The following is a 25,886-nucleotide window of genomic DNA, read 5'->3' as shown; positions in this document are numbered from 1 at the left end:
GGTAGCAAGGTTGCTTTGGATGGGTGGGTTCTCCTTCACAACTGATATCCTGATGTTTCTCACAATGCGTGGTGTCCTGGCTGGACATGCCCGTTTCCTTTTCACTCTCACGACTTAATCTTGATTTAGGGCCGGTGCTTTTACAGCGCTGGCTTACTCTTCTACTGTACGCCTGCTGATATTGTTGCCCCCTTGCCGCACACATTTTCACAATCACTGGCGCACTGAATAGTGCATCGGCAAGTGCACATATGTATCCTTCCCAATAAAGTGTCACTTTAACAGACATAATAGCTGTTCACCACAAAAACTTTCACACAGCGTTGGACGTGACTCGCTACTAGATTCTCAGGCCACTGACTTCTGGTTCCTTCTCCTATGCTGTGCTCGTCAGCAGCTCTGTAAAATTGACCACCTTAAGTGAATTGACTTTCTGTAAGAGCAAAAACGGTTGGAATCGATTCAGTATGGAACGAGTAAGTTCCATCTCCTCTATTAACCCTCTATTCAAATCAGAAGTGGTAGAAATCAACTATTTCCAGTCTCCACGTCTATTGCCACAGAATAAAAACTTAATAGATAGCAACAAATCGTTTTCTGCAGTCGATTCAGCGTCTTAAGAGAACATACCATCAGCACCCAGACCGCTCTACGGAAACTGCAAGAAGTTAATATTCACTAGCATTTTCAGTTTCACTGTTTTCATGCAGCAAAAACGATAAGAGATACTGAAAAGTGGTTTTATGCAATCGGTTCACCGTCCCAAGAATAGATTTCATTTTCTCCGTTAACCATCTATTCAAACTCTATATGGTAGATATCAACCGTTTCCGGTTTCAATGTTGATCGCCACAGAACAAAACCGGTAACAAATAGTGTGAAAAGCACTATTTAGCAATTGATTTAGTGTCAAGAAAATATGACATCACCACTCGCAACACTACCAAAAGTTTAGTGATTGAAATTTACTAGTACTTCCGGTTTCAATGCTTTATATTTATAGAGTAAATACGGTACGAAATATCGGAAAGTTATATTTTGACACAGATTCTGCGTCCCAAGAATGAGTTTTGTCTTGACTTTTACCTATCTGTTCAAAATAGAAGTGATGGAAATCTACGATTTTTCAGTTATAAGACTGATCGCATATTGGATAGAACAGAAATAGTAGCGATCTGCAGGTTTTTTTTGATATGGGTTTAGTCCACAAGGATGTTATATCTGATTTTATTCCTCTATCGCAACCGGAAATGATAGTGATCAATTAGCATTTATGGTTTCAATATAAGAGAAAGTGAGTAATGGCTTTTTGATGTGGATTCAGCATCAGAGGATGGCTCTATCTTCAATCTTATTCCTCTATTGCAGCCAGTAAGTTTAAGTATTGAATTCGCATAATTTGGAAGTCTGCATTAGTTTCACAATACGAAACGAAACTCATTGTTTATTATTAATACTGCTTTATCTCGATTTAAACCGGTTTCAGTTTAATAACCTGATCGTCTTTGGCAAGTTCAGATTATTTGAAGAGTTCTTCTTCTCTAAAGAACTTCCTAACCATATGACAGGTGTGTAGTATTTCTGATTTCGTCTGCCAGGTCTTTACATTTGCTTATTTTCATACTGAGTGTTGTACGTGTAACTCAATGGTACTGCTACATCTATCAGTTACTTCTTGGTCTATTTTATTGATAATAGTGATGTCGGGTCTGTTTGCAGGTACCGTTACATCCATTCTGATTTCTCGATCCCAGTAGAGTTTGTATTTATCGTTCTCTAGTACTGGACTTGGCTGGTATTCGTAATATTGCTTATTATCGGTGATTAATTCCATGTTATATGCCAAAAACTTGTGAATGCCTTTTGCAACATTGTTGCGTCTTTTTAGATAGTCTGTGGGAGCCATTATACGGCATGGACCTGTGATATGTTCAATTGTTTCTGATGTGTCTCCGCATTTTTTGCAATTTTCATACGGTACTTCTTGCTTCAATATGTACTGACAGTAATGTCGGGTTGGTATCACTCGATCCTGGATGGCCATCATAAATATTATTGTTTCAGAAAAGTCCAGTTTTCTTGGGTCAGGCAGTTGATTGTCATTTATCTGTGTTATTCTCCTATAAATGATTCTTAAAGATGTGCTTTGGATTTGCTATGCTTTTGTTCATGTGATTATAGTTCAAGGTGAACTCTACCGTGGCTAGATGTACTGGTATAGCTTTTGTGTTTGCATTGCATATTACATGAAATAGATGGTTGGTTTCTCTTCTGTTCGCGAAGAAACACAAGGTGAAATATTCGCGAAGGTCTTCAATCTATTCTTGGTGGAGTTTTGGTATATCTGTGATACCAATGCCACCTTCTTCTGTGGGAAGTGTCATTCGCTCTATTGCAGCTTTTAGCTATTTCATTTTAAATTCTGTCATTAGAGTCCGGATCATTCGTGTTGAATTATCTAAATTAGTCTCAGTTCATTTGTTTAAGTCAAATGAGTGTTAATGAGGAGTATTGCAAATGTGTTGATGGCTTTTAACTTTGGTTAACATTAGTAAGCTATTATTATTATTATTATTATTATTATTATTATTATTATTATTATTATTATTATTATTAATTATTTCATATTTGAACTAATGACTGGAAAATGAAACCTACCATTCTGTGCAAATGATTTGTACCATCTCTTGCCCCTTGGGGATATGGAGTTCTTTCCCATTTCCTAGCCAAATGCTTGGCTCCATATATTGAATCTCTTGGACCCCACCTCTGGAATGCTTCTTCTCCATCGAAGAAAATGAATTGTAAACTAACGTCATCCTGGCATAAAGTAATCAGGTAAATATAGGATTAAAGAAAACTTATTGAACTACAGTTCATATAATATGCATAAAATATAAACAAATATAAGAGCTTAACTGACTATGTCAATCTTAATCTAAAGTACGATATTTCACCTAATACAAGGATACTAATCATACTACAGAAACCACATAATTCAGAGCCTTTCCCTCTTTTTAATATAAAATACTTCAATACACATCATGTCAGTAGTAAATTCTTTTAAATTATATTGCTTTTAAATCCGCTCTAATGTGATTGATGAACACAGCGAAGAGAAGCGTTATTCTCATATCTGTGAATTAATGATAGCAAATTGTGAGGCTAAACACTCACATGTAAAGGGTCCAAATGGATGAATCGAGTTGCGGAATTAGACATAGTGCGCCTGATTGAGCGTGTGAAAATATGTCTATATGCAAAGTTATAGCGGCTGAGCACCATAAGAAACAGGGGGAAGGGGTCAAAGTTGATGGAAGAAAGGTTATGCTATGTTATTGAAATACATCAAATAAACTATTGAATCGTAAAAGTAGTGAAAGATAGACAATGCAAACGGTGGTAGTTTCACATATTGGCAAAAGAAGAATGGGCAGACTAGATCACAAACCTCCGCCGCTTCTACTTTGTATTCCTATTTCTGCTAGATTCATCTTAAGATTGTCCTTCCGTCTGTGTTTAGATCTTCCTAATGGTAGTTTTCCCATTGGACTTTCAGTTAAAACTGAACACGTTCCTACTTTCTTCCATTCTGGTTGCATGATCTGGCACCTAAGCTTCCTAGATTTGATGATCCTAATAATGTTTGGTAAACGGTATAAATTACGTAGTTCCTCGCTGTGAAGTTTCCACCATTCTCCATTCGCGTTCCTCTTGGGTCCGAATATGCGTCTCAGGATCTTGTTCCCAAATACTTTCAGTCTACGCTCTTCCGTCAGAGTAAGCGGCCACGTTACGCAACCATACAGAACAACAGGTATGATTTTCGTGTTATATATTTTAAGCTTAAATTTCTCGATCGAATTCGCGACGATAAAAGCTATGTATCTAATATCATGAAAGGCAATGAAAAGTGTAACAATTACACAGTGCGGTAATTAGAAAATTAGTTTTGGTACACACGTTTCTCAGACTGGGAATACGTATCTTGCAGTATTTTCCACCTCTTGTGTTAAAGATGCTAACAGAAGCTTCGCATGTTTGCACTCTTTCGATACATTGCATTTGATTCTATAGATTGACGAACACAAGAAATGCTAGATTCCTCAACAATGAAATTTGGGTAGTTGGTACTTTACGCATGTATCAAATTCTTCGAATGTCTTCTACACCTTAGCTGCACACTACATCTTAAAAAGTGCAAATTCGTGGTGAAGAAGAAACATGTGGCTGAAAAAGAAGAAATGCATTGAGAACAAATTCAAGAAGGAAATGGGCTGACTACTCGCCAAACCAAAGTCAAGATTGGAAAGCAAACTCCCAGACGTTCCTCTGCAAATCAAGGAATATCCGCAAACATTAGTTGCATTGATGCTTATATAAAGAATCAGACTATTGTGCTACAAGTTATTTCTAGTAGTCACAGAACAAATGTAGAGAAGTTTCACACTTAACAGAGTTCCCACTCATTTCCAATGGTGAAAAGAACCATTTACCACATACAAGCCACATGATCCAAGTTCCAGTGGCATAGGGTTACCAGGCTCTTTACTTAGATAGTCTTTAAGTTCCCTAAAAAAACTTCCAGTTTACATTTGGTCCATCCATTGATACTTAAAGTAATGTTGTAAAAGGGATATCTTCGAAAGCTGCTGTGAACTTCTCCATTAAATCTGATGTCCTTGTATGCCCAAGAAAGGTGGAAATCAAATATCTAGATGAAACCTTTCGCAAATCATCGTCCCAGAAACGAAGTATTATATCCATTTGTTCTCTCTGAACTACCGAATTGAGCGACTCATCAAAACAAACCACAATCTTTTCAGACTTCTGAACGTGAGTCATCAGCTCTTCCTTTAAAAAAAGAGAGAGAGAGAGAGCTCTAGTCCATATGAAATTATATACGCTGCTTTTGTTGCACCAAGCGATTAGATATTTTACTGTCAGGGAACATGGATTTGAAAAGATTTGATATATCAAAACTTGAAGTGTAGGTAAAATGATTTGCTATCATTTTTAAAACGAACAATACTTCAGCTCGAGTAACTTCACTTCTTAGTATAATTCATCGTGGTATTTTCATTACTTTTAGATTCCTCTTCCTTTGGAAGAGGCACGGTTTGTTCCGCATTTTTAGTTGAACTTTCCTTCAGGTAACGGGCACAGCATCACATTTTCGTTCAAATATATCACTTATTTTTGGAGTTTTATGTCCTATTGCACTCGTGTGTGATTTACTTTTCATATGACTGACTACAGCCTGACGACCCATAATACTCAGCTTGAAGATCTTTTAGCAGCTGGAACAAAACGCTTGAAACTTGATTGTATTCAACTGGCTTCAGAAACTTGGCCCATTCAGGATTTAACTTTTCATCCATCCAATCAGGATTGAAGTAGGATTTCTTCTTTGTAGCCATTATCACGAGATATACTGCCCCACAGAAGATATATTGATTTAATTTATCTGCAAGAGGAATAGCTACATTCAATTCATTAAATACACAAATCTATAGAAGTATCTCTAAGTTGCAATTAATGTAATCATTAAATTATTTCAACCTAATTAGACTTCCAAAAAATGAGCACACTCAATCAGTGCATTGTTGTAGTGCTTTCGAAAATGAAACTCAGATAAGATCTGAGACAGAAATCTGAAAAAGTGATGATGTACGTTTAAAAAATTTGCCAATGAGAAAATAAGTTTTCTTTTGAAAAACTCCCTTCCATGGGATAGAGAAATTTTGACATTGCTATCAAATCTACATTAGCTTCCAAATAATTTCAAAAACGATCTAACATTATTTTTCCATCCCAGGAATCTGAATCGTCTCATCTTTAGATACTAACAACAAAAAAAAGCAAGTACATTCATGTAGTAACACGGCACACTAGATTATCTATTTTCAAGAATCATGCATCACTATAAAAGTATAAAAGATTATTTTCACTTTTGTAGCAAGAAATTTTTTTTTTTAAATACTTGTAAAAGTGCAGAAGACTCTTTGACTTTCAACATTAGAGTTGAGTTGATTTTAGTTTAGCGTCCCTTTCAACAGCGAGGCTATATGAGACGTGGACCTACTGATTAACGTGGAATCCGAACTACATGAGTTCCCGTCGGGACTTTCAACATTAGAATTGTAGAAGTCAAACACTTCATGCAGTAACCCAGGAAATGCCCTGTTATATATATTTTTTAAAGTGGAAATATTAAACCACTGGCTCCAGTAGCAAGAGTTGCCACATCTTTCAAGCATTTGTCATTACAAGGCTCATAGTGGTCTGGTCTCTTGTAAATAGTTAAAAAGTGACCAAAAGCACAAGAAAAAGTGACCAAACTATCATCATGTCCTTTTTTCCTTTGTCAATTTCTCCATCACCTCTCTCTCTCTGTTGTTTTGTTTCATCTTTTCTTCTTTACTGCTTCTTTTTGAGCTTACTCCTTTCTAAGGCTTTCTAAATATGCTTTGTAGTTACGGTAAGCAGACTTAGCAAATGTAAGAAGCTTCTGAGTAAGTGGAACCAGTTCTGGCCTATTTCCGAATTTCTTCATCCCGGACATTATATTTAACTTAGCATTGAGAGTTCTCAAATCCATGAAATATTCAAATTCATCACCTACTCTTAAGAACAACATACAAGAAGCATAACACAAGACGAACATGATGAACCACACAAACACACACAACGTTGAGGGGAGCGTTACCTATTACGAGAGAAAACTAAAATACTATTATGATAGAAGAAAGAATAGACACAGAAGGGTTCTCAACCCCACCTTGAGAGCTTAAGCATCCACCAACCATCCACTTTGCTTTAGAAAGAATAAAAGCTGAGGTGGGAATAAAGTTGACTGTTTCACATGTGGCAGCAAGTACTGAAGCTTTCAGAAGAGTAATGAGTAACAAGTTTCTGCCTTTTTCCATTTACTTTTATAATATTTTCCTTAGAAAACTGTCAATGCAAAACATAAATCACACGAAAAAGTCACTTTACCTCATCTAAAAAAAAAGTAACTTTTAGTGACAAATTTGAAAAAAAGTAACTTTCAGTGACCAACTTGAAGAAAGTAACTTTTAGTTAAGAAAAAAAAAAAAAGTGACTCGCTATGAGCCCTGTCATTACATAAGAAATGCCTGCTGTAGCTAAATGAAATTTAAACAATAAGTTATGAAATTCCCTCACTTTTCCAGGTGAGTGGGAACCCTGCTTAAGCTCTTGACATAACAAATCTTTCTAAGGAGAAATACCCTTGATTGGCTATACCTTCAACTGTACACATGAGTTCATTTGTAATTCGGGTGTAATTGAACACGCTTATTCCAATTGAACAACTGAACGAAGAAGCATTCTTATTTCATTAGATCAGATGATTTTAAGCTCGCAGTAACCCTGGAAGGAACAAGTTTCAACATCTGAAAGAGAGATAATCGAGATGATGATGTCACCACAAGTCGATATAATCCAAAACGGCAGCAGTGAGTCGGAGAGTGACTCAGAATCTGAAAATTCAGCTTGAAAATAATTCGTCTTGAACAATTAGAGAAAAAAAATGTTTACATTTTGTAAAATTATGTTTAAAACGTGAAAATATGATTAATGCATATACGTGTTTTCATTACTATTTTAAAATGGAACGGATCTTAAACATAGTTTTCCCCAGAAATTCGACCGTTTGGCTCAACTGTGCAGCAGGTCAAACTGTCACTCGGGTCTTTCATGTGGTAAGTTTGAATTGTTTGCTACAAAGAGTCACACGTGTGAGATCGGAGTATTCGACTAACCTCCACTGGAAGCTGTTGCGTAACAATGCCTCTGTACACAATGCAGTGATTGATTGTGGGCTTTTACCCCCCCCCCCAAAAAAAAAAAAATTGGTTGTTACAACTTGCATACTTACCAGCATGCCAAAAGACCTATGCCCCCTATACTTACTTTCTCTTCCCCAAAGCAAACGCACCACTAAAGAAATGCTTTTCTGACGATGTTTCCATAATTCAGAAAGCAGTAATGAAGACCTTCAATACAATTTCAGTCCATGACTTCCAGAAGTCTCCATGACTTACTGGTTCGTAGAAAGGTGATGATGTAGACAAAAGAAATTTCTACTTTGAATAAACCGAGGTAAGTTTATTCCATTTGTTATTCGTTTTTTTTTGTTTTTTTTTTTTTCAGACTCTCTCTCATTTCCTAATTGTCGCACTTACGTATACCAGTGAAAAAAGCCAAAAACAAAGTGTACGGAGTTTACACAATTTTTCGTAATTGAACATAGATATAGTTTCACTAAACAAACACTTTCCAGAAAGAAATAATGTACATCGAAAAACCATATTATTTTCAGTTTACTTAAGACAGTTACCAATCCAACCTTCTCTTTCAGAACTAATAGATGTAATTTAATTTACATGCATGCCTTCTCTCGAAACAGTGAAGTTTCCAGTTTGATACATTAACAGAAAAACTTGGCACCCGGCTGGCGAAAACCCGAAACCCGATCTTTAGTTCACATTCCCCTGTCTGGAGGTTGTCATCTTCCCTACCCGGAAGAGGAGAGCAGTAGATACAACCTCACCTCAAATAGTGACTTGCAGGTACCTGTCGGTCCGGGAAGAGGCATCACAATGTATTCGCGCTACCTCTGCACGAATTTGAACGTCATGAGGTAGGCAGGGCCGGACGTGAATCTCCCTCCTTCGAGACTCCAGGGGCTCCCGGATTGGGTTCGACTGTGGTCATACAGTGGGATTCGGTTGCTTAGCCACCAGGGGCAAGGTGAGCCTGCCTTAACGCACTGGCACCATATACTGCAACTGTTGGTAGATCTTTCTCGATAGGGGAATAACCTAAAACAATAGGCATAATTGGAAAAGACTATGGTTTGGTCTTCTCACGAAACGGGCGTATCTCATTCCCCTACTAAGGCATTACGTGCTTACGACACAGAAAGTCAGTTTTCCATTTTAAAAAGCGTGCTCAAACTACTGGGGAATTACAGGCCTATTTTAAGTCATCATGAATCGGCCTAAGAGACGGGCTAACTGCCCAACCCGCTTCCGGGAAAATTGCTGTAGTACACACTATCGCGACAGCGTTCTTTCTTACATATTACATCATTGTTCTGTACTTACTAATACTTAGTGCGAACATAGTAACTTCAACTTTTCTGCATTCTTTCCATAGAAATAGCCCTTCTTAACTTCCATACACATACCTGATTTCTAACTGAATCCAATTCCCTTTGCATCACTTGTGCGAGATTGATCATCATAGTGCAAGGAACAGCAGAATCAGTGGCTCCGACAAATGTGTCTTCCCTCATAAGTTTGGAGTCGTAATGACAAGCAAGCACCAGAAATCTTCTAGCATTGGGATTCAGCGATGCAATAACATTGGTGAAATTCAGCATTCCATAAGGTGTGTTATCCTCAAACGCGTCTACATCTATATGCCAATTCAAGGCTGACATTTGATCAATAATATACTGAAAAACATCGATTATTTTAAAATACATTATGTTCAAAACATTTACGTTTATTTTACAATAAAGTTCAATATACATACACACACATATTTTAAAAATACTTAGAAATTTGCACTGCAAATGTTTTTCCTAAATGTTAAGAAAATGAAAATTAATTATTGCAGTTGTGAAACATTACAAATGATTATGCATAAGCAGGTTTTAGAACATCTGCCATGTACTTCTATTGCGCATATACTAAACTTTTTTCAACTGCCAACATTGCTAAAAAACAATACTAAAAGGAAGATTTGCCAGAGTTGAAGAGAATTTTATGGCGAATTGAAGTATTCATTCCCAGAAACAACAACATATATATAGCAGCGTCCTAATATTGGTGTCTAAATAATAATCTACAAAAATAAACATTATTGCAATGATGTTTGACGGGTCACTCTTCCTAAACCGCTGCACCGATTTTGATGACTTTGGTACATGAATAGACCCTGGCCTAAATTAGGTTTTCAGCACATTTTCGGCAAGGGAAAAGAAGAGGCGGTGTGTAAAAATAATAGAAAACAACGAATATTAGTAAATGATTTTTTTTTTTTTTTTTTTAGTTTAACGTCCTACGGATATGCCCTTTAGGCTAAATTAGGTGAATGATTAATTAATGAAAGTGAATGGTTACGAAATACATTTTTGTGCTCTCCTACCAGGAACACGTGCATCAAGGCACCGCACTAGCGACCAGAGCAGCAGGGAGGGCTAAGATCAATATTAGTGTCTAATCCATAATTTTCGAGGTAAGAGATGAATAGTGACACAGCCGATGCCATTTAAGTCAAAATTCATTCGTCATAGGTATGGATGAAGGCTGGGAGCAGGAAGGGAGTGATTGTACGATAATAATCGAAAATCATTGAAATGAATATTCTAGGTGATGATTCTGACCGATGTGCTTTGTGACATTTTCAATCCCTCCATAACATCTTCGTCATACAGTGAATCTTACAAATACATAATCTTAAGTATTATTTGTTCCTATGATACTGGAGATACTTTACGCACAATGCGATATTATTTCCAAATTCATTTTGTTTGTCATAAGTAATTCCTTCTTCCACAAGCAATTCACAATAAAGTACACAGTTTTAATTAACAAGATTTCAAATTCAGTCATTATGAAACCATTTTACATTTGGACTTCTACACGAGATTTTGAAGGTTTTTTTTTAAGTTTAATGTCCCGCGGTTATGTCTTTAGACTAAAGGAGATGGATTAATAACAGTGAATGATTGTGAAAATAATTCTACAACTATGTGCAATCAAAGACACACGTGCTAGCCATTAGACTAGCGGGGAAGGAGGGGCGAATGAGAATTAGACAGGAATTTACTTCCCTATATTAAAAATACTCCTCCACTATTTTCCTGACAACCCAGAAAGAAAAACACTAATCTGGACACCCGGCCAGAAGATCTGACTCTGGTATTCTCCGATTGTGATGCACGAAAGTTAAGGATTTGCGTACGTCTGCTCACAAAAAGATCGCTGAAAACGAAAGATTGAAATAAAGGAAGAAACGCTAGGAGGGAGTAAACGGCTGCAAAATCTATGCAAGCAATATAAATATATACTCTGTTAAATTTTAAAGAAGGTCGTACATATGAATCGTACATCTAAATCTGGTATGAAGTCCTGACCTGACCGTCCTCCACGCAAACTGGGAATTAAGCACTTGTATACTACCACCAATCCCAATCGGTTATTCAAATCTTAATATAAGAAACGAATAAGACCCATGAAGATACAGCTCGCCTAGTTTTAAACTCGTTAATTACTTATGGTATAAACAATTTGACTTAACTGTTAGAAGATCGTATAAATAACAATAGCAGTCTCAGATTTGTAGTTGGTCTCTCTCTCTTAAGTTTATATCAGTAATCCATCAATCTGTGTGAGTTATCATCATTGACTGAACAATTGAATCGGGGTTAGTTATTACAGAAGACTAAAGAGTAAACGTGAAAACAAATTCAACTTTACCTGTTTAATTTTCTCATGATTCTCTGTGCCAACCACTCGAGGTATGAGTATTGAGTCCAAAACTTGTTCAAATAATACTGGATTCGACAAACTGGTCAGTTTGATAAGTTGCTCATCCGCCAACGATTGAGCAACATGGTTCGTCTGGAAAGAAAATCAATATTAAACGTAACTACAGCTTATTACATAAAGAAAAACTTAAAATTCTGATTATACACGTTTGAAGTAATTTTCATTCAGTGTATATTTGGAATTATGAGCACACAGAAACAGCCCAACATAACTATTCCAGATATCCAATTCATTAATATTATTGCTGATTAACGATGACATACTAAGTGAAGTCAGTGCATTTATTTTCTTTCTGTGATCGAAAATGACAGAAGTTGGTTAAACTTTTTTAATGGTCAATAATGAATTAAATCCAATTCTTTAGATTTAAAAGATATCTAATTGTTTTATTTGACTCAATATCGGTTGATACGGATAATTTTGAAACAAACAACTTAAATCACAAATCCATCGCAGTAGTCCATAAGAAATTATTACCAGGGACAAGCTAGAAATAATAAAAGTCAAAATCATAGAAAGCTGCTCGCGTTATTAGTTGGTAATTAGTACATCTGTCCAATTGTGGGAGATCGGGATAAGAGTTCCTACCAGTCCAGCGAAAAGATTTTTTGTTATTTCAGTACTTTAATTTAGCATAAATAGTTTATTTAAAAACTATATTTCCAAGCACACTAAACTTGGAACACAAGGCGGTTTTTTTTTTTTCCTTTTCCTTTCCATGTTTGGCAACCAGGTTTCAATTTGCTTGATATAATTTATCACCGTTCCATTTAACTTTATCAAAATTAAAATTGGAGGTGTCAAATTTATAATAAAATAAATCTGATTTCCAGTTCCTGTGCGAGAGTGACAATTATCAAAATTAAAATGAACGGGTATTGTCAAATTTAAGTTTTGTGTTCGTCAAAGATTTCTGGTGATTTAGTAAGTACATAAAATTTACATAAAATATTTCGGTCAGAGAAGGTTATGCTAATGATGTGACCCACTACCAGAATTACTCGCGCTAGGTTTTAAGAAGCTGCAGTCGAATCCACAAGGTCCAAACTTCAGGTCTCTAAGCCTAGTGTTGAATGATAGGATAAAAGAAAACTAATTTCGATTGGTGGAATGTTATACTTTTTCGGTGCAGCATATGAACAACTGTATTTACGTATTACTGAATTCTTCCAATGGAGCTACGCAAGCTGTACAGATGTAATAGAATATACCTTTAATGTAGCTTGAATGGAAAGGAGCTGCGCTGACTTTTTTTGGAGATCAAATTAATCTCATCAAGAAATTAATTTGATTAGCGAAAGAATAAAAACTTAATAAAATAATGAACCTACTGCTAAAATTATAATAAACTAACTAACTAAACTAACTCTATGGCCTATGGAACCCGGAGGTTCAATGCCGCGTTCACAAAAGCTCTCCACTGACTTCTATCCTTAGCTAACTGCATCCAGTTTCTACTTTGTATTCCAATCTCTGCGAGATCCATCTTAATACTGTCCTCCCATCTGCGCCTAGGTCTTCTTAATGGTCGTTTTCCGATTGGTCTTCCAGTCAAGACTTTCAAAGCGTTTCTACTTTCTTCCATTCTAGCTACATGACCTGCCCATCTAAGCCTCCTAGACTTGACGACCCTAACAATGTTGGGTAAACCGTATAAATTATGTAGTTCCTCGTTATGAAGTTTCCGCCATTACCCATTTCAGTTCCTCTTGGGTCCGAATATTCGTTTCAGGATCTTATTCACAAATACTTTCAGTCTATGTTCTTCCCGCAGAGTAAGCGACCATGTTTCGCAACTATACAGAACAACAGGCATGACTATTGTTTTGTATATGTTAAGCTTCAAATTCCTCGACAGAATTCGCGACAACAAGAGATTTTGAACCGAATAGTAACACGAATTCCCTGCTTTTAGTCGACATTTAATTTCTTCGTGAATATGATCTTCGTCTGTTAATACTGATCCTAGATATTTGAAACTATCCACTTTATCAAAAGTATTATTTAATATTTTAACGCATCCATAATTTGCTGTATTACGGTCCCGACGCACTGCCATGTATTTAGTTTTCTCTGCATTCACTTCTCAGCCCATGTCTCTGCAAGCGTTTAATAAGATATCTGCATTTCTTTCTATTGTCCTATCATCCCCTATTAAATTTACATCATCAGCATATGCCATAATCTGGTGAATACCATTCAACTTTAGGCCCTGGTTGCTATCTTTGATTTTATTTATAGCGTATTCCAGAACAAAGTTAAATAACAATGGCGACAACGCATCTCCTTGTTTCAGACCATTTTCGAAGTGAAAGCTAGTGGACAAAAATTTTCCTACCTGGACTTTACTTTAGGATTCATTTAAACATATCTTAATTAATCTAATTAGCTTTCTCGGTATTCCAAGTTCTGTAAGAACGTTGTATAATGTTTCTCTCCTAACCGAGTCGTACGCCTTTTTAAAATCAATAAATAGTTGATATACCGGGATATTGTATTCCCACATTTTTTTCGAGTATTTGGCGAATAGTAAATATTTGGTCGATAGTTGATCGATTTCGTCTAAATCCGCACTGAGAATCTCCAATAATTCCATCTGCGTATGGGGTCAATCTTGCTAATAGAATATTTGAAAGAATTTTATAGGATGTTGACAGAAGAGAAATGCCTCGATAATTATTACAGCCAGTTTTGTCGCCTTTCTTGTGAACTGAACAATGATTGATTCTTTCCACTGTTGTGGCAATTCTTCCTTGTTCCAGATAAGGAGAATGAGTGTGTACTTTGTCCCACAATTTTTCGCCTCCAGCTAAAAAAAGCCGGAATTTCATCTACACCCGGAGATTTGTGTTTCTTTAATTTCTTTATAGCGGTTTCTACTTCTATTCGGTTGGCTTCTGGAATATACGGTTCTGCGGTTTGTATCTCCTTTTCTCCACCCACACTAGTTCTTGGCTGAGTGTTCAGCAAATCGTCAAAGAAATCTTTCCATCTATTTAAGATGCTATCCGTATCAGTGAGAACTGTACCGTCAGATTTCTTTAATATATAAGTACGAGGTTGATAGCCTTTCTTAAATTCACTGATCCCCTTATACATGTCCCGGATGTTTTTATTTTTACTATTATCTTTAAGTTCCTTAATTTTAGGTTTCAAAAAATCACGTTTCTTTGTTCTAAAAGTTTTGGAAGTTTCCCGCCTGATACCTGCGAAATTTTGTGTAGTTATTTCATTCGGATTTTGTAGCCAGCCTAATTTTGCCTGTTTTCTTTTCTCTGCTAGTTTATTGCATTCCTGGTCAAACCATGGTTTGTTCCTACGTATTTCCGCGTGTCCCAACTTTTCTTTTGCTGAAATTTTAATGCTATATCTAATTTCAATCCAGGTATCCTCAACATTAGTGCACTCCGAATCTTCTAAAGCCGAGAATCTATTCGAAACTTCAAGCTGCTATTCCTCTCTTACCTGGCTCTCTTCTAATTTCTTTAAATTGAATCTCTCCGTTTTCAAACATTGAATATTACCTTTATTCAACGATAATCTCTCTCGTATTATCGCTGCTACCAGGTAGTGATCAGTGTCACAATCAGCCCCTCTAAACAACCGGACATCAGTTATGCTAGATTGCCTTCCTCTATCTACTAAAACGTGATCAATTTGATTGTGTGTTTTTCCGTCTGGTGATGTCCAAGTGTATTTATGAACGTCGCGATGTAGGAATTTTGTACTCTTCACGATTAGGTTTTTGGATGTTGCAAAGTTCACGAGTCTAACACCGTTGTCATTACTTTCCTTATGTAAACTTTCGCTCCCTACAATCGGTTTGAAAATATCCTCTCGTCCTACCTTCGCATTGAAATCCCCTAATAGAATTTTCATATGGTATCGCGGGGGTTGGTCAAATATACGCTCCACTTCTTCGTAAAAACTGTCTTTTATATCATCATCCTTATCTTCAGTTGGGGTATGTACATTTAAAACAATAATATCACACCACCGTCCCTTAAGAGTAATAAAAGGAAGTCTGTCAGTAACAAATTCAACCCGTTTAATTGCTGGTAATATTAGTTTGTGAACGAAATCCCTGTTCCTAACTGGTGATTTTTATTTCCTTCCCCGTAAAAGAACGTAAAATTTCCGGAATTCACAGATTCATTTCCATCCCACCTAATTTCCTGAACTCCTACTACGTCCATCCTGTATTTCTCTAACTCACTCGTTACGGATTTTAACGCGCCTGCCCAATAAAGACTCCTAATATCACATGTTCCAAATCTCATGTCCATTTTCTTTTGCTGAGGTCGTGCCAAGTTATCAGTCCTTGTCCGAGGCTTTTGTGAATATTTCTGAACAAGTGCTTTTTTTTTTTTTTTTTTTTTTTTTTTTTTACACGATGAGGTTGTTAGCCCTACCCAAACCCCCAAGCTGGAGGACCACTCCTAGTCGGCTGTCCGCGACTGCTTATTCAGTATATTCGCAGCTAACCTCTATATCTAGAGGCCTTCTTCTCGATCCGCAACCTGACGACGTGCCATGCCGTGGTAACAGAAACCCACGTTACACGGCTAAAATTATAATAATAATAATAACTATGAAAATCGGTTCAACTGTATACCCTATTCCAAAAAGAATGAGCATATTCACTATGGCTGTTTTGAGCTAAAAAATGTTATAAGCCCAACTCTGGGTATCTTCAGAAACAGTACACCAAAGATGCCAGGTTCAACCCCCAAGCCAACCTTCGCAATCAGCAAAAAAAAAATGTGCAAATATGTGTTTCTTCTTTTAAGTGTATTAAGACATGCTGAAGTATTATTAAATATAGAAAAAGTAACATTCATTGAAATATAAAATGACATAGTATTTCGAAACTATGTATATGTGTAAGCGCATGCTGTTTCTTTCATCTACATTTCCACTCGTAAAAGAACATTTCCAACGAAAGGAAAGATAGCAAAAATAATTCTCGCATCCATAATAGAATGAAGAAGACAAAATAGAAAAACACACTCACAACGGATTTGAATCTCATTGTCTTGGAAATTCAGTTATTTCTTCAGAAGTTCGGCAAGGGTGTTCATGTTAGCTTAATGGTAAAGTACGAGCTTTCTAATCGTAAGGTCGTAAATTCTATTTCCATTTGGGTCAAACATTTTGGTAATCAATCATATATTTCCAATGCATGAATAATTATATAAAATAATTACATTAAAATAAATCAGTTGTGCATATATATTCATACAATCTTGAGATGATGTGGGTGTTGACAGAACTTCAATATATGTGAATGTTAAAAAGAAATTAAATAAAACGTATAATGGTAATACATAAGTGTGTGTTGTGTATTTGCCTGCAGCTATGTGTCATACGGAAGTTACTTCTTGATATTCTCATTACAGCATGCGATTTAGGTTCTTACAGGTACGAGTAGTATTATAACCATTAAATAATAAACATTTGCATCTGGTGTTTTCGTAATTCACTTCTAAGGTTGTGTATTATTATGTATGCAGTTTATTCGTCTAATGCATGAATAGGTAGCATTAGGAAGTCATTACCTCAATTTCTGAATTCCAGAATGTCGAAACTCCGGAATTTGGGAATTTCGAAACTAGTAAATGGAAATCCCACACAATTAGAAATATGAAACATGACACAAATCTGACAGGGTTATAGAAAAAAACCGTATAAATCCATACTTTCACTAATTCAGTACGGAAGTAAATTCAAATATTTTCATTGCCATTTTCTGTTTAAGTGCGTTCAAACATTTGCTACATCGAGACTCCGGAATTCGGAATATCCCAAGTTTAAAACATTTTCAACGGATGTGAGTATCATTGTCATCGAGCACCGGAAATTCAGTCGTCATTCTTTAGAATGGGTTTGTATGTGTGTTCATGTTAGCTCACTGTGGATGTTCCTATACGTAACTGTGGGTGTTCCTACATGTAGAAGTAAATTCTTTTCCCCATTCTTTTGTCCCTCGCCCTTTCTCTCTCTCTCTCTCTCTCTCTCTCTCTCCATACGCATACCTGTATTTGATGGGTAAAGAAATGAAGTTTACGATTTGATGCAGGAAATAGATAATGTAATAGCATTAATATTAACTGAGTTGAGTTGATTTTGAGTTTAACGTCCCGTTCAGCAGCGAGGCTATATGAGACGTGGACCTACTGATTAACGTGGAATCCGAACCACATGAGCTCCCGCCGGGAATCGAACCCGGACCTCCCACGCCAAAGGCGTGTACGCTAACCGCTTAGCCACGGAGGAGCTCTTAATATTAACTGAAAAATAGCTATTAAAAATACAAATGCAAGTTATAGTTGAACTGTTATTTTTTATTTTATTATTTTTTTTAATGACGAGTTTGCGAATGCGATATCTATTATTAGTTTGTGATATGCAACACGTGATTTATATAAGAAAAAAAAACTTAATTTCAACGGCTAGTTCTCGGTTTGTTAAGCCAACACTTACCGTTTGCATAATGCAGAATCATGTAAAGAAATGAGTAAAAACCAACCTAAGTAACTGAGAGTTAATCAAACAGAAAATAGTGTAATAGAAACTATAATAATAAATGTAAGATGGAAGTGGGACTTGGATAATAAATAAGAGGTCAAGTCCCAGTTACATGTTAATATTTTAACTTTACAAGTCGCAATGTTGTGTAAGCTCAGGAAGCAGAAGACACACTAAATATATACATGCCTATATACATATGTATATGCGTAAGCTACTACCTTACTATTCAAAGTATATTATACATTGAATTCAGTCTTACAAATGTAAATAATTTATTGATTGTAAGTTATTCCAAATCAGGTCACATCGCCGTCACGCGTGTATGAAACACGCTTATAGCAGCGGGTTAATCAACATTTAGTTTCTGTTCAAAACTAGTTTTCAGATTTTTATCAAACTTCGGTTTCTGTTCAAACGACAGCAACATATTCTTAGCTTCTATGAAAAAGAGAAACCAATGTTCGAAAAAAAAAAATCAGAAGAACAGAGAAGTACCAAAAAAAAAAAGTTATATAATATCAGTGTATCGCTGGAGAGCTGAGAGCGGCCCATCAACATTCTGTTCATGGTGAAATTTCCTAAAGGCCTTAAATACATTCAAAATTCTATCAGTAACGAAAAGATCTTAGACGATTCCTTGTAGGGTCGTAGTGGTTCAATGGTAGAGTTCACCTCTGGTGCTATGGGTCGTCGGTTCGATTCCTGCTCCTGCCATGTGGACAAATACTGTGTATGTGTGGGGGGGAGGTGTTCTGAAGATTTTCTCGTTTACTCACAGTCTCTTCATTCCGTGCCTTCATCATTTCTTCGGCCTGAGCCAAAGTTGCCTAAAGGACTTACAAATTAAATTCAAATTCTACGATGCCGGTGAGGTGTAAATAGTTGGGCACTCTTAAAATTTGGTTCTGTGTCACTGAAACCAACATGTAACGAACTTACAACTGCCCACTAGAAAACCCTCAAAGTTACCGAAATGTTGAAATTTGAATAAATCGTATATACATTAGCATGTCAAACAGTAATATCCTAACCCAGTGGTCTAATGACTATGTCTCGGAATTCGTATTTCTGCTGCCCGTCATCTTGCCTAACGTCTTCCAAGATAATACCTTCACTACACACACAGCGCAAATTATTCCAGGAATATCAAACGTTAGATTCGGTGTTAAATATCCGAGATTTGGAGTAAAACCGAGTAGCAGTTTTCACCCTATTTTGTTTTGCGGCACCTCTAACGCCCTTTTCTGTCTTCAGGCTCACAAGTAACCGTGAGGAATCACATCAAGTTCAGATTACTCTCTGGAAATTGAATAATAAATAACAATACAGCTGGTCTCTTCTGTATTTTGGTTTAGCGTGAGACAGGACGCCTCAATATCTTACTTTAAGATTCAACTTTTAATATAATTCTGGAACTAGCAGGTTGTTTCCGTTCAGTTCATTCATTAAAAACTCACGATCACGCGGTCACATCTTATTGAAAGCAGTTACATAGAAGTTATTTCAGATCTTGTTTTAGTGAATCCATTTATTGGGAAGTTTGTGATTCTAACGCTGACATAAATAAAGAAATAATCTTGAAACAGTGAAGAGGGTTTCTATGTTACCCGAATTATAGTTCTTGCGCTCTTTTAGGTGAGCGTGGGCCCGCGTTCAAACCTCGTACGGGATGTAATTCTAACACAACAGTTCGAAGCTAAGTTTACCACAATCTGTAGGAGTCGTCCTCAGAAACTCACAGATTCATTTAAGAGTCAATAATATAATTAATTAATTAGGATGAGAGAATATTGGTGATAATATCAGATGATTATATACAAGGGGCATGCAGAAAGCTTTTAGAGACTCTGAAAAATTTATTTATATAACACCTTTTATAATTTCTCAAAATAGTTCTCAGAAGCATCAATACACTTTTGTATTCTTAAAAATCACGAGTCAAATATTTTTAAAAATTTATTTTTCCGATATTAGAAATTTCACTACTATACACTGCGATCGTCTCTTCACTTGTTTGCAAGCGGCGTCCTCGAAGTTCATTCTTGAGTTTTGGGAAGAAGGCAAAATCACATGAAGCTAGAGAATAAGTCAGGTGCAGCCGAATACGGGCATTACTTTCCTGTAGAATCTCCAAAGTTTTCACTGTTATGTGTGGCCGTGAACTGTCCAAAATAGTTCTCAGAAGCATCAATACACTTTTGTATTCTTAAAAATCACGAGTCAAATATTTTTAAAAATTTATTTTTCCGATATTAGAAATTTCACTACTATACACTGCGATCGTCTCTTCACTTGTTTGCAAGCGGCGTCCTCGAAGTTCATTCTTGAGTTTTGGGAAGAAGGCAAAATCACATGAAGCTAAACTAGAGAATAAGTCAGGTGCAGTCGAATACGGGCATTACTTTCCTGTAGAATCTCCAAAGTTTTCACTGTTATGTGTGGCCGTGAACTGTCCTGATAAAGAAGGAAGTGAGAGAGTGAAGACTTTCAGCGGACAGATCTCCAATTCAAAGACACTCGGAAGGTAATAAGTAATGCACTACTCTGCTGTCACTGTACGTCGATCATTTAACTGTATAGTTGTTACATGGCTAGTCTTAAAGAGACGGGAGAGAGAGAGAGAGAGAGAAAAATGACACTTTAACTTTGCCCACTCTTCGTGTTCATTTAACTTCGATCGTGAGGTTTTGTTCTGAAAACACCATACTATCGATTACCGTTTTCTTTCAAGGTCATAGTTATAAGCCACGTTTTGTTACCTGGGACAATATTACGAACGTCTTTACTTTGCTCCTGCAAAAATCTTTTGTATATAGTGGCACCACTCCACTTCTCTTTTTGCCCAGGTGTAAGCGTATGTAGAACTCAGCGACTGCAACGCTTGGAAAGACTAGGACGGACTGCAGTTGGTTCAGTCTTCAAGGTTGACTAAATTTCCTAGTATATGATATGGCGATCTTCATTCACAAGTTTTCTTACTGCTGCAAAATTTATCGACTGCCTACATAGCTTCCAGCGTTAGCTTGGATTGGACTTTAAGTTTTAATTTTATTGAACGATATCTAATATTAAATTTGTAATTTAATACCTCAGCTTTAGCGTACTGATTATGATACGTAACTGCAGGTGATTTAAATCATAACTTAAAGAAAAAAAACCAGCTGATTTAACTGGTTTAAATAAATAAAAAGAATGAAAAATGCTTTAAATCGTGAGAACTTCATGGTGACATTTCCACCAGCTGCATTAGTTTTCTCTCTGAACACCACTCTAGCTTTGGAACTTCTTGTATACAATAAAAGGCAAATTCTGATCAAAGCATATACAGTGCGTTCTACGAATAACACTAAGGGCCGTCTCCTGAAGAAACCAAGGCAGAAAGAAACATGAAACCTCTTGTAACCTTCAAGGGACATACAAGACAACATTATGCTGATATGGAGAACCTCCCATGAGGTGCGCTCAAGGGGGTTACGGGGGTAACTACAAAATTTTAAATAGCAACCCCACCTTGTGATATCTCGTTTGAAAGGTAATCATGTGTAGAGACCAACTGTGGACGTATAGTAAAGTCGAAGTACGTTCCACGCATAACACTAAGGCCCATGTCCTGAAGAAACCACGGCAGATAGAAACATGAAATATTTTGTATCCTTCACGGGACATAAACGACGTGATTGTTGCAGACTGACAGGTTCCAATTAACTTACGCTTCCAGCACTCTAATTTTCAAACCAACCAACCTCCGGTCTTCCAGTTATACCTTTCACCACTAGAGGCCATATGCTTTTAAACGTTATAAGTTTATACTACGGCCGCTATGTCTCTGGCTCTGACAGTTCTGCACGTGGACAAAACAATGTTGCCAATTTGTCCTTTATACACTATTTTGTTTGGCTTCGGTTCTGAAGAACTAGCCATTGTCACCAAATAATAACAACACTCCTTAACAGCACACCCAAACACACACAAAGAAAATAAAAAAATGTTGCGATAACCAAACACGATCTCAAAGCACTTTTCACTGAACCATGCACAAACAAAAGGAAGAATACGGAGCGGCAACAACGTCTGGTTTCCATGCCAGCGCGGTGAGAGCTCGGCCACTCATTGGACCTTATGGGGGTGTGTTAATGTAGTATCAACCCTCGCTTTCTTTTTCGCATAGCTGTCAGAGCCAGAGATACAGCGGCCGTACTTTAGCACAGCAACGCAATTTGAATTTTAGTACCTAAAACTTTCGACACATTCCCTCACATAATATATATTAGCTGAAATGCCCGTTCTTCGCACGAGAAGAATAAGTTTATGGAAAATATTTTGATTTCCTTCCTTTTAGAATATTTATTTCAATGAGAGTTTAATGAAAAAATACAGAATATACTCTACTTTTGACTCAAATATTTAAACACCTCACCCCCATACATATGATAAAAAATGATTTTAAAAAATGATAATTGATATGATAAAAAAAAAGTTTGAAGTGGGTACTAATTACTTTCCAAAAGTTATCGAAAACGCGCCACGCGTTTTCCAAACCCCACAAAGATGAATTCGACAAAAATCTCAGTAATTTTTAACATTTTATTTTTCACTTTCCCTTTCATCCTCTGCCGATAGGATGGACTTAAACACCATTACAAGCATTACTATTCGTTTCAGCGACCCACAAAAATATTGACTGCACAATTATAGCAGTCGTTTTGCATTATTTTTATATGCCACCCCTCCCAACTCCCATCCCTTGCGGTATCTTACCATTACTTTTTAAGGTCGAAAGTCTCACGTCTACTAAGCATGGTTAAAAGTTGCTCCAGACCTTCCGCAGTTACGCTAGAATATACATTCATACATATACATCCAAATATTTATAGATGTACGACCAACGTCTTCGGCGCTGCCCCTGTAAATTCCCAACCCAACTGACATGTTCGTTCATGCCTAAACTTGGGATTGAATGTTACTGCGATTGTAATAAAATAGCCTGAAGAAACCAAACTATGGATTTGACACTAATCTGTCATTTCAGACTTTTCATCCCTTATCAGCAACTCCCCACTCCTCATGTCGATGAGGTTCAACTGAGTCTTATATCTCACGGGATTGTAATTAATAATCTCATCGACATCAAGAACTATGGATGCGACAATAATATCGGTCGTTTTCGATCATTTTATACGTTACTACCTTCTACTCTCCCTAGGTGTGCTAGGGGATCTTACCTCTATTGGATGCTGAACTTAAAGCTAATTGGAGCTGCTTTCAATAAACTTGAAGACTCTGAAAGCTAGGGATCGGATCTGACACTGATATCGGTCATTTTCAATTATTTTTACATCTCACAATTCCACACCCCCTTCAGTGTACTAGCGGGGCTGAATTTCAACTTAATGGTATCTGGAGTGTGACACTATCTAAGCTACCGCGAAATCTATAGATTCGACACTAATACCGGTAGTTTTTTTTAAATAATTTTATCTGTCCCCTCACTCCCCCCAGAAGAACTAAGTGGGTCTTGCCACAGTGGGAGCTGAACTTGAACTTAAACGGCATAAAAATTGCCACCAATTAATTGAATGACGCTGAAAGCTAATAATTCGACACTAATATCGGTCAATTTCGATGTTTTTATATGTCACTATATCACACATACACACCCCGGGTGTAAATAGGGCTAAAATCGGAGTTAAACGGCATCGAGAGTGTCACTAATTACCTGGGTGACCCCGAAAAGTATGGATTCAACATTAATTCGAAACCGGAAGCGGTATTTCTTTCTTGTAACTTTTCAATCTTGGATTTATAAAAGATGAAGTGAGAAAAAAAAACATGATAGAATAATGCGTATTCTTCTGTTTATAGCTCGTTAGCGTGCGTGCGTGCGTGCGTGCGTATGTATGTATGTATGTATGTATGTATGTATGTATGTATGTATGTATGTATGTATGTATGTATGTATGTATGTATGTATGTATGTATGTATGTATGTATGTATGTATGTATGTATGTATGTATGTATGTATGTATGTATGTATGTATGTATGTATGTATGTATGTATGTATGTATGTATGTATGTATGTATGTATGTATGTATGTATGTATGTATGTATGTATGTATGTATGTATGTATGTATGTATGTATGTATGTATGTATGTATGTATGTATGTATGTATGTATGTATGTATGTATGTATGTATGTATGTATGTATGTATGTATGTATGTATGTATGTATGTATGTATGTATGTATGTATGTATGTATGTATGTATGTATGTATGTATGTATGTATGTATGTATGTATGTATGTATGTATGTATGTATGTATGTATGTATGTATGTATGTATGTATGTATGTATGTATGTATGTATGTATGTATGTATGTATGTATGTATGTATGTATGTATGTATGTATGTATGTATGTATGTATGTATGTATGTATGTATGTATGTATGTATGTATGTATGTATGTATGTATGTATGTATGTATGTATGTATGTATGTATGTATGTATGTATGTATGTATGTATGTATGTATGTATGTATGTATGTATGTATGTATGTATGTATGTATGTATGTATGTATGTATGTATGTATGTATGTATGTATGTATGTATGTATGTATGTATGTATGTATGTATGTATGTATGTATGTATGTATGTATGTATGTATGTATGTATGTATGTATGTATGTATGTATGTATGTATGTATGTATGTATGTATGTATGTATGTATGTATGTATGTATGTATGTATGTATGTATGTATGTATGTATGTATGTATGTATGTATGTATGTATGTATGTATGTATGTATGTATGTATGTATGTATGTATGTATGTATGTATGTATGTATGTATGTATGTATGTATGTATGTATGTATGTATGTATGTATGTATGTATGTATGTATGTATGTATGTATGTATGTATGTATGTATGTATGTATGTATGTATGTATGTATGTATGTATGTATGTATGTATGTATGTATGTATGTATGTATGTATGTATGTATGTATGTATGTATGTATGTATGTATGTATGTATGTATGTATGTATGTATGTATGTATGTATGTATGTATGTATGTATGTATGTATGTATGTATGTATGTATGTATGTATGTATGTATGTATGTATGTATGTATGTATGTATGTATGTATGTATGTATGTATGTATGTATGTATGTATGTATGTATGTATGTATGTATGTATGTATGTATGTATGTATGTATGTATGTATGTATGTATGTATGTATGTATGTATGTATGTATGTATGTATGTATGTATGTATGTATGTATGTATGTATGTATGTATGTATGTATGTATGTATGTATGTATGTATGTATGTTTGTATGTTTGTTTTCTACATACCTAACACAAAAAAATTGCATCACAAAGCCAGTAATTCTTTAATAAAACTACGTATGATAAAAACAAAATAATACACAAAAGGTATATACGTTATATTGTGTGAATATAATTACTTATTCCTACTTTATCGCCAACTATTTAAATCCATGTACATAAATATTTCTTTGTATGGTTTTCTGTATGAAGAAATTATTATCGTTACTGTTAATACTGTATTTCGTAGTATTAATACAAATCTCTAATTGGCAGCTTTAATATCTACTTCAACAACGATTTTCTTATTCTGATAATATGCAAGTAATTTTACTTCCGTATAACATGAAATTATTTTAAAATTTGGAATACTGTGCTGAGCTCGTCTTTACCGAAGTCATTATTGTTTTGCAT

The 25,886-nt window shown here is 35.9% G+C and overlaps 1 protein-coding gene across 2 annotated transcripts in view; it reads right to left on the bottom strand.

The window, feature by feature from the left end:
• Positions 1-2,658: 2,658 nt before the first annotated feature.
• The window catches only part of LOC145664504 (glutaminyl-peptide cyclotransferase-like), a gene marked incomplete at its 3' end in the record, with an annotated part of 37,623 nt that continues 14,395 nt past the window's right edge, over positions 2,659-25,886 (bottom strand). For both annotated transcript variants that reach the window (XM_081731227.1, XM_081731228.1), the window contains 3 exon segments: positions 2,659-2,820; positions 9,218-9,487; positions 11,517-11,660. In XM_081731227.1, coding sequence (XP_081587353.1) covers positions 2,659-2,820; positions 9,218-9,487; positions 11,517-11,660 — 576 coding nt within the window.

Source organism: Thermobia domestica, chromosome 11 (assembly GCF_964235325.1).
Source record: "Thermobia domestica chromosome 11, izTheDome1.hap1.1, whole genome shotgun sequence".
Taxonomy (NCBI): Eukaryota; Metazoa; Arthropoda; class Insecta; order Zygentoma; family Lepismatidae; genus Thermobia; species Thermobia domestica.
Note: the sequence above shows the minus strand (reverse complement) of the source record. Positions and strands in the feature narration are given on the sequence as shown.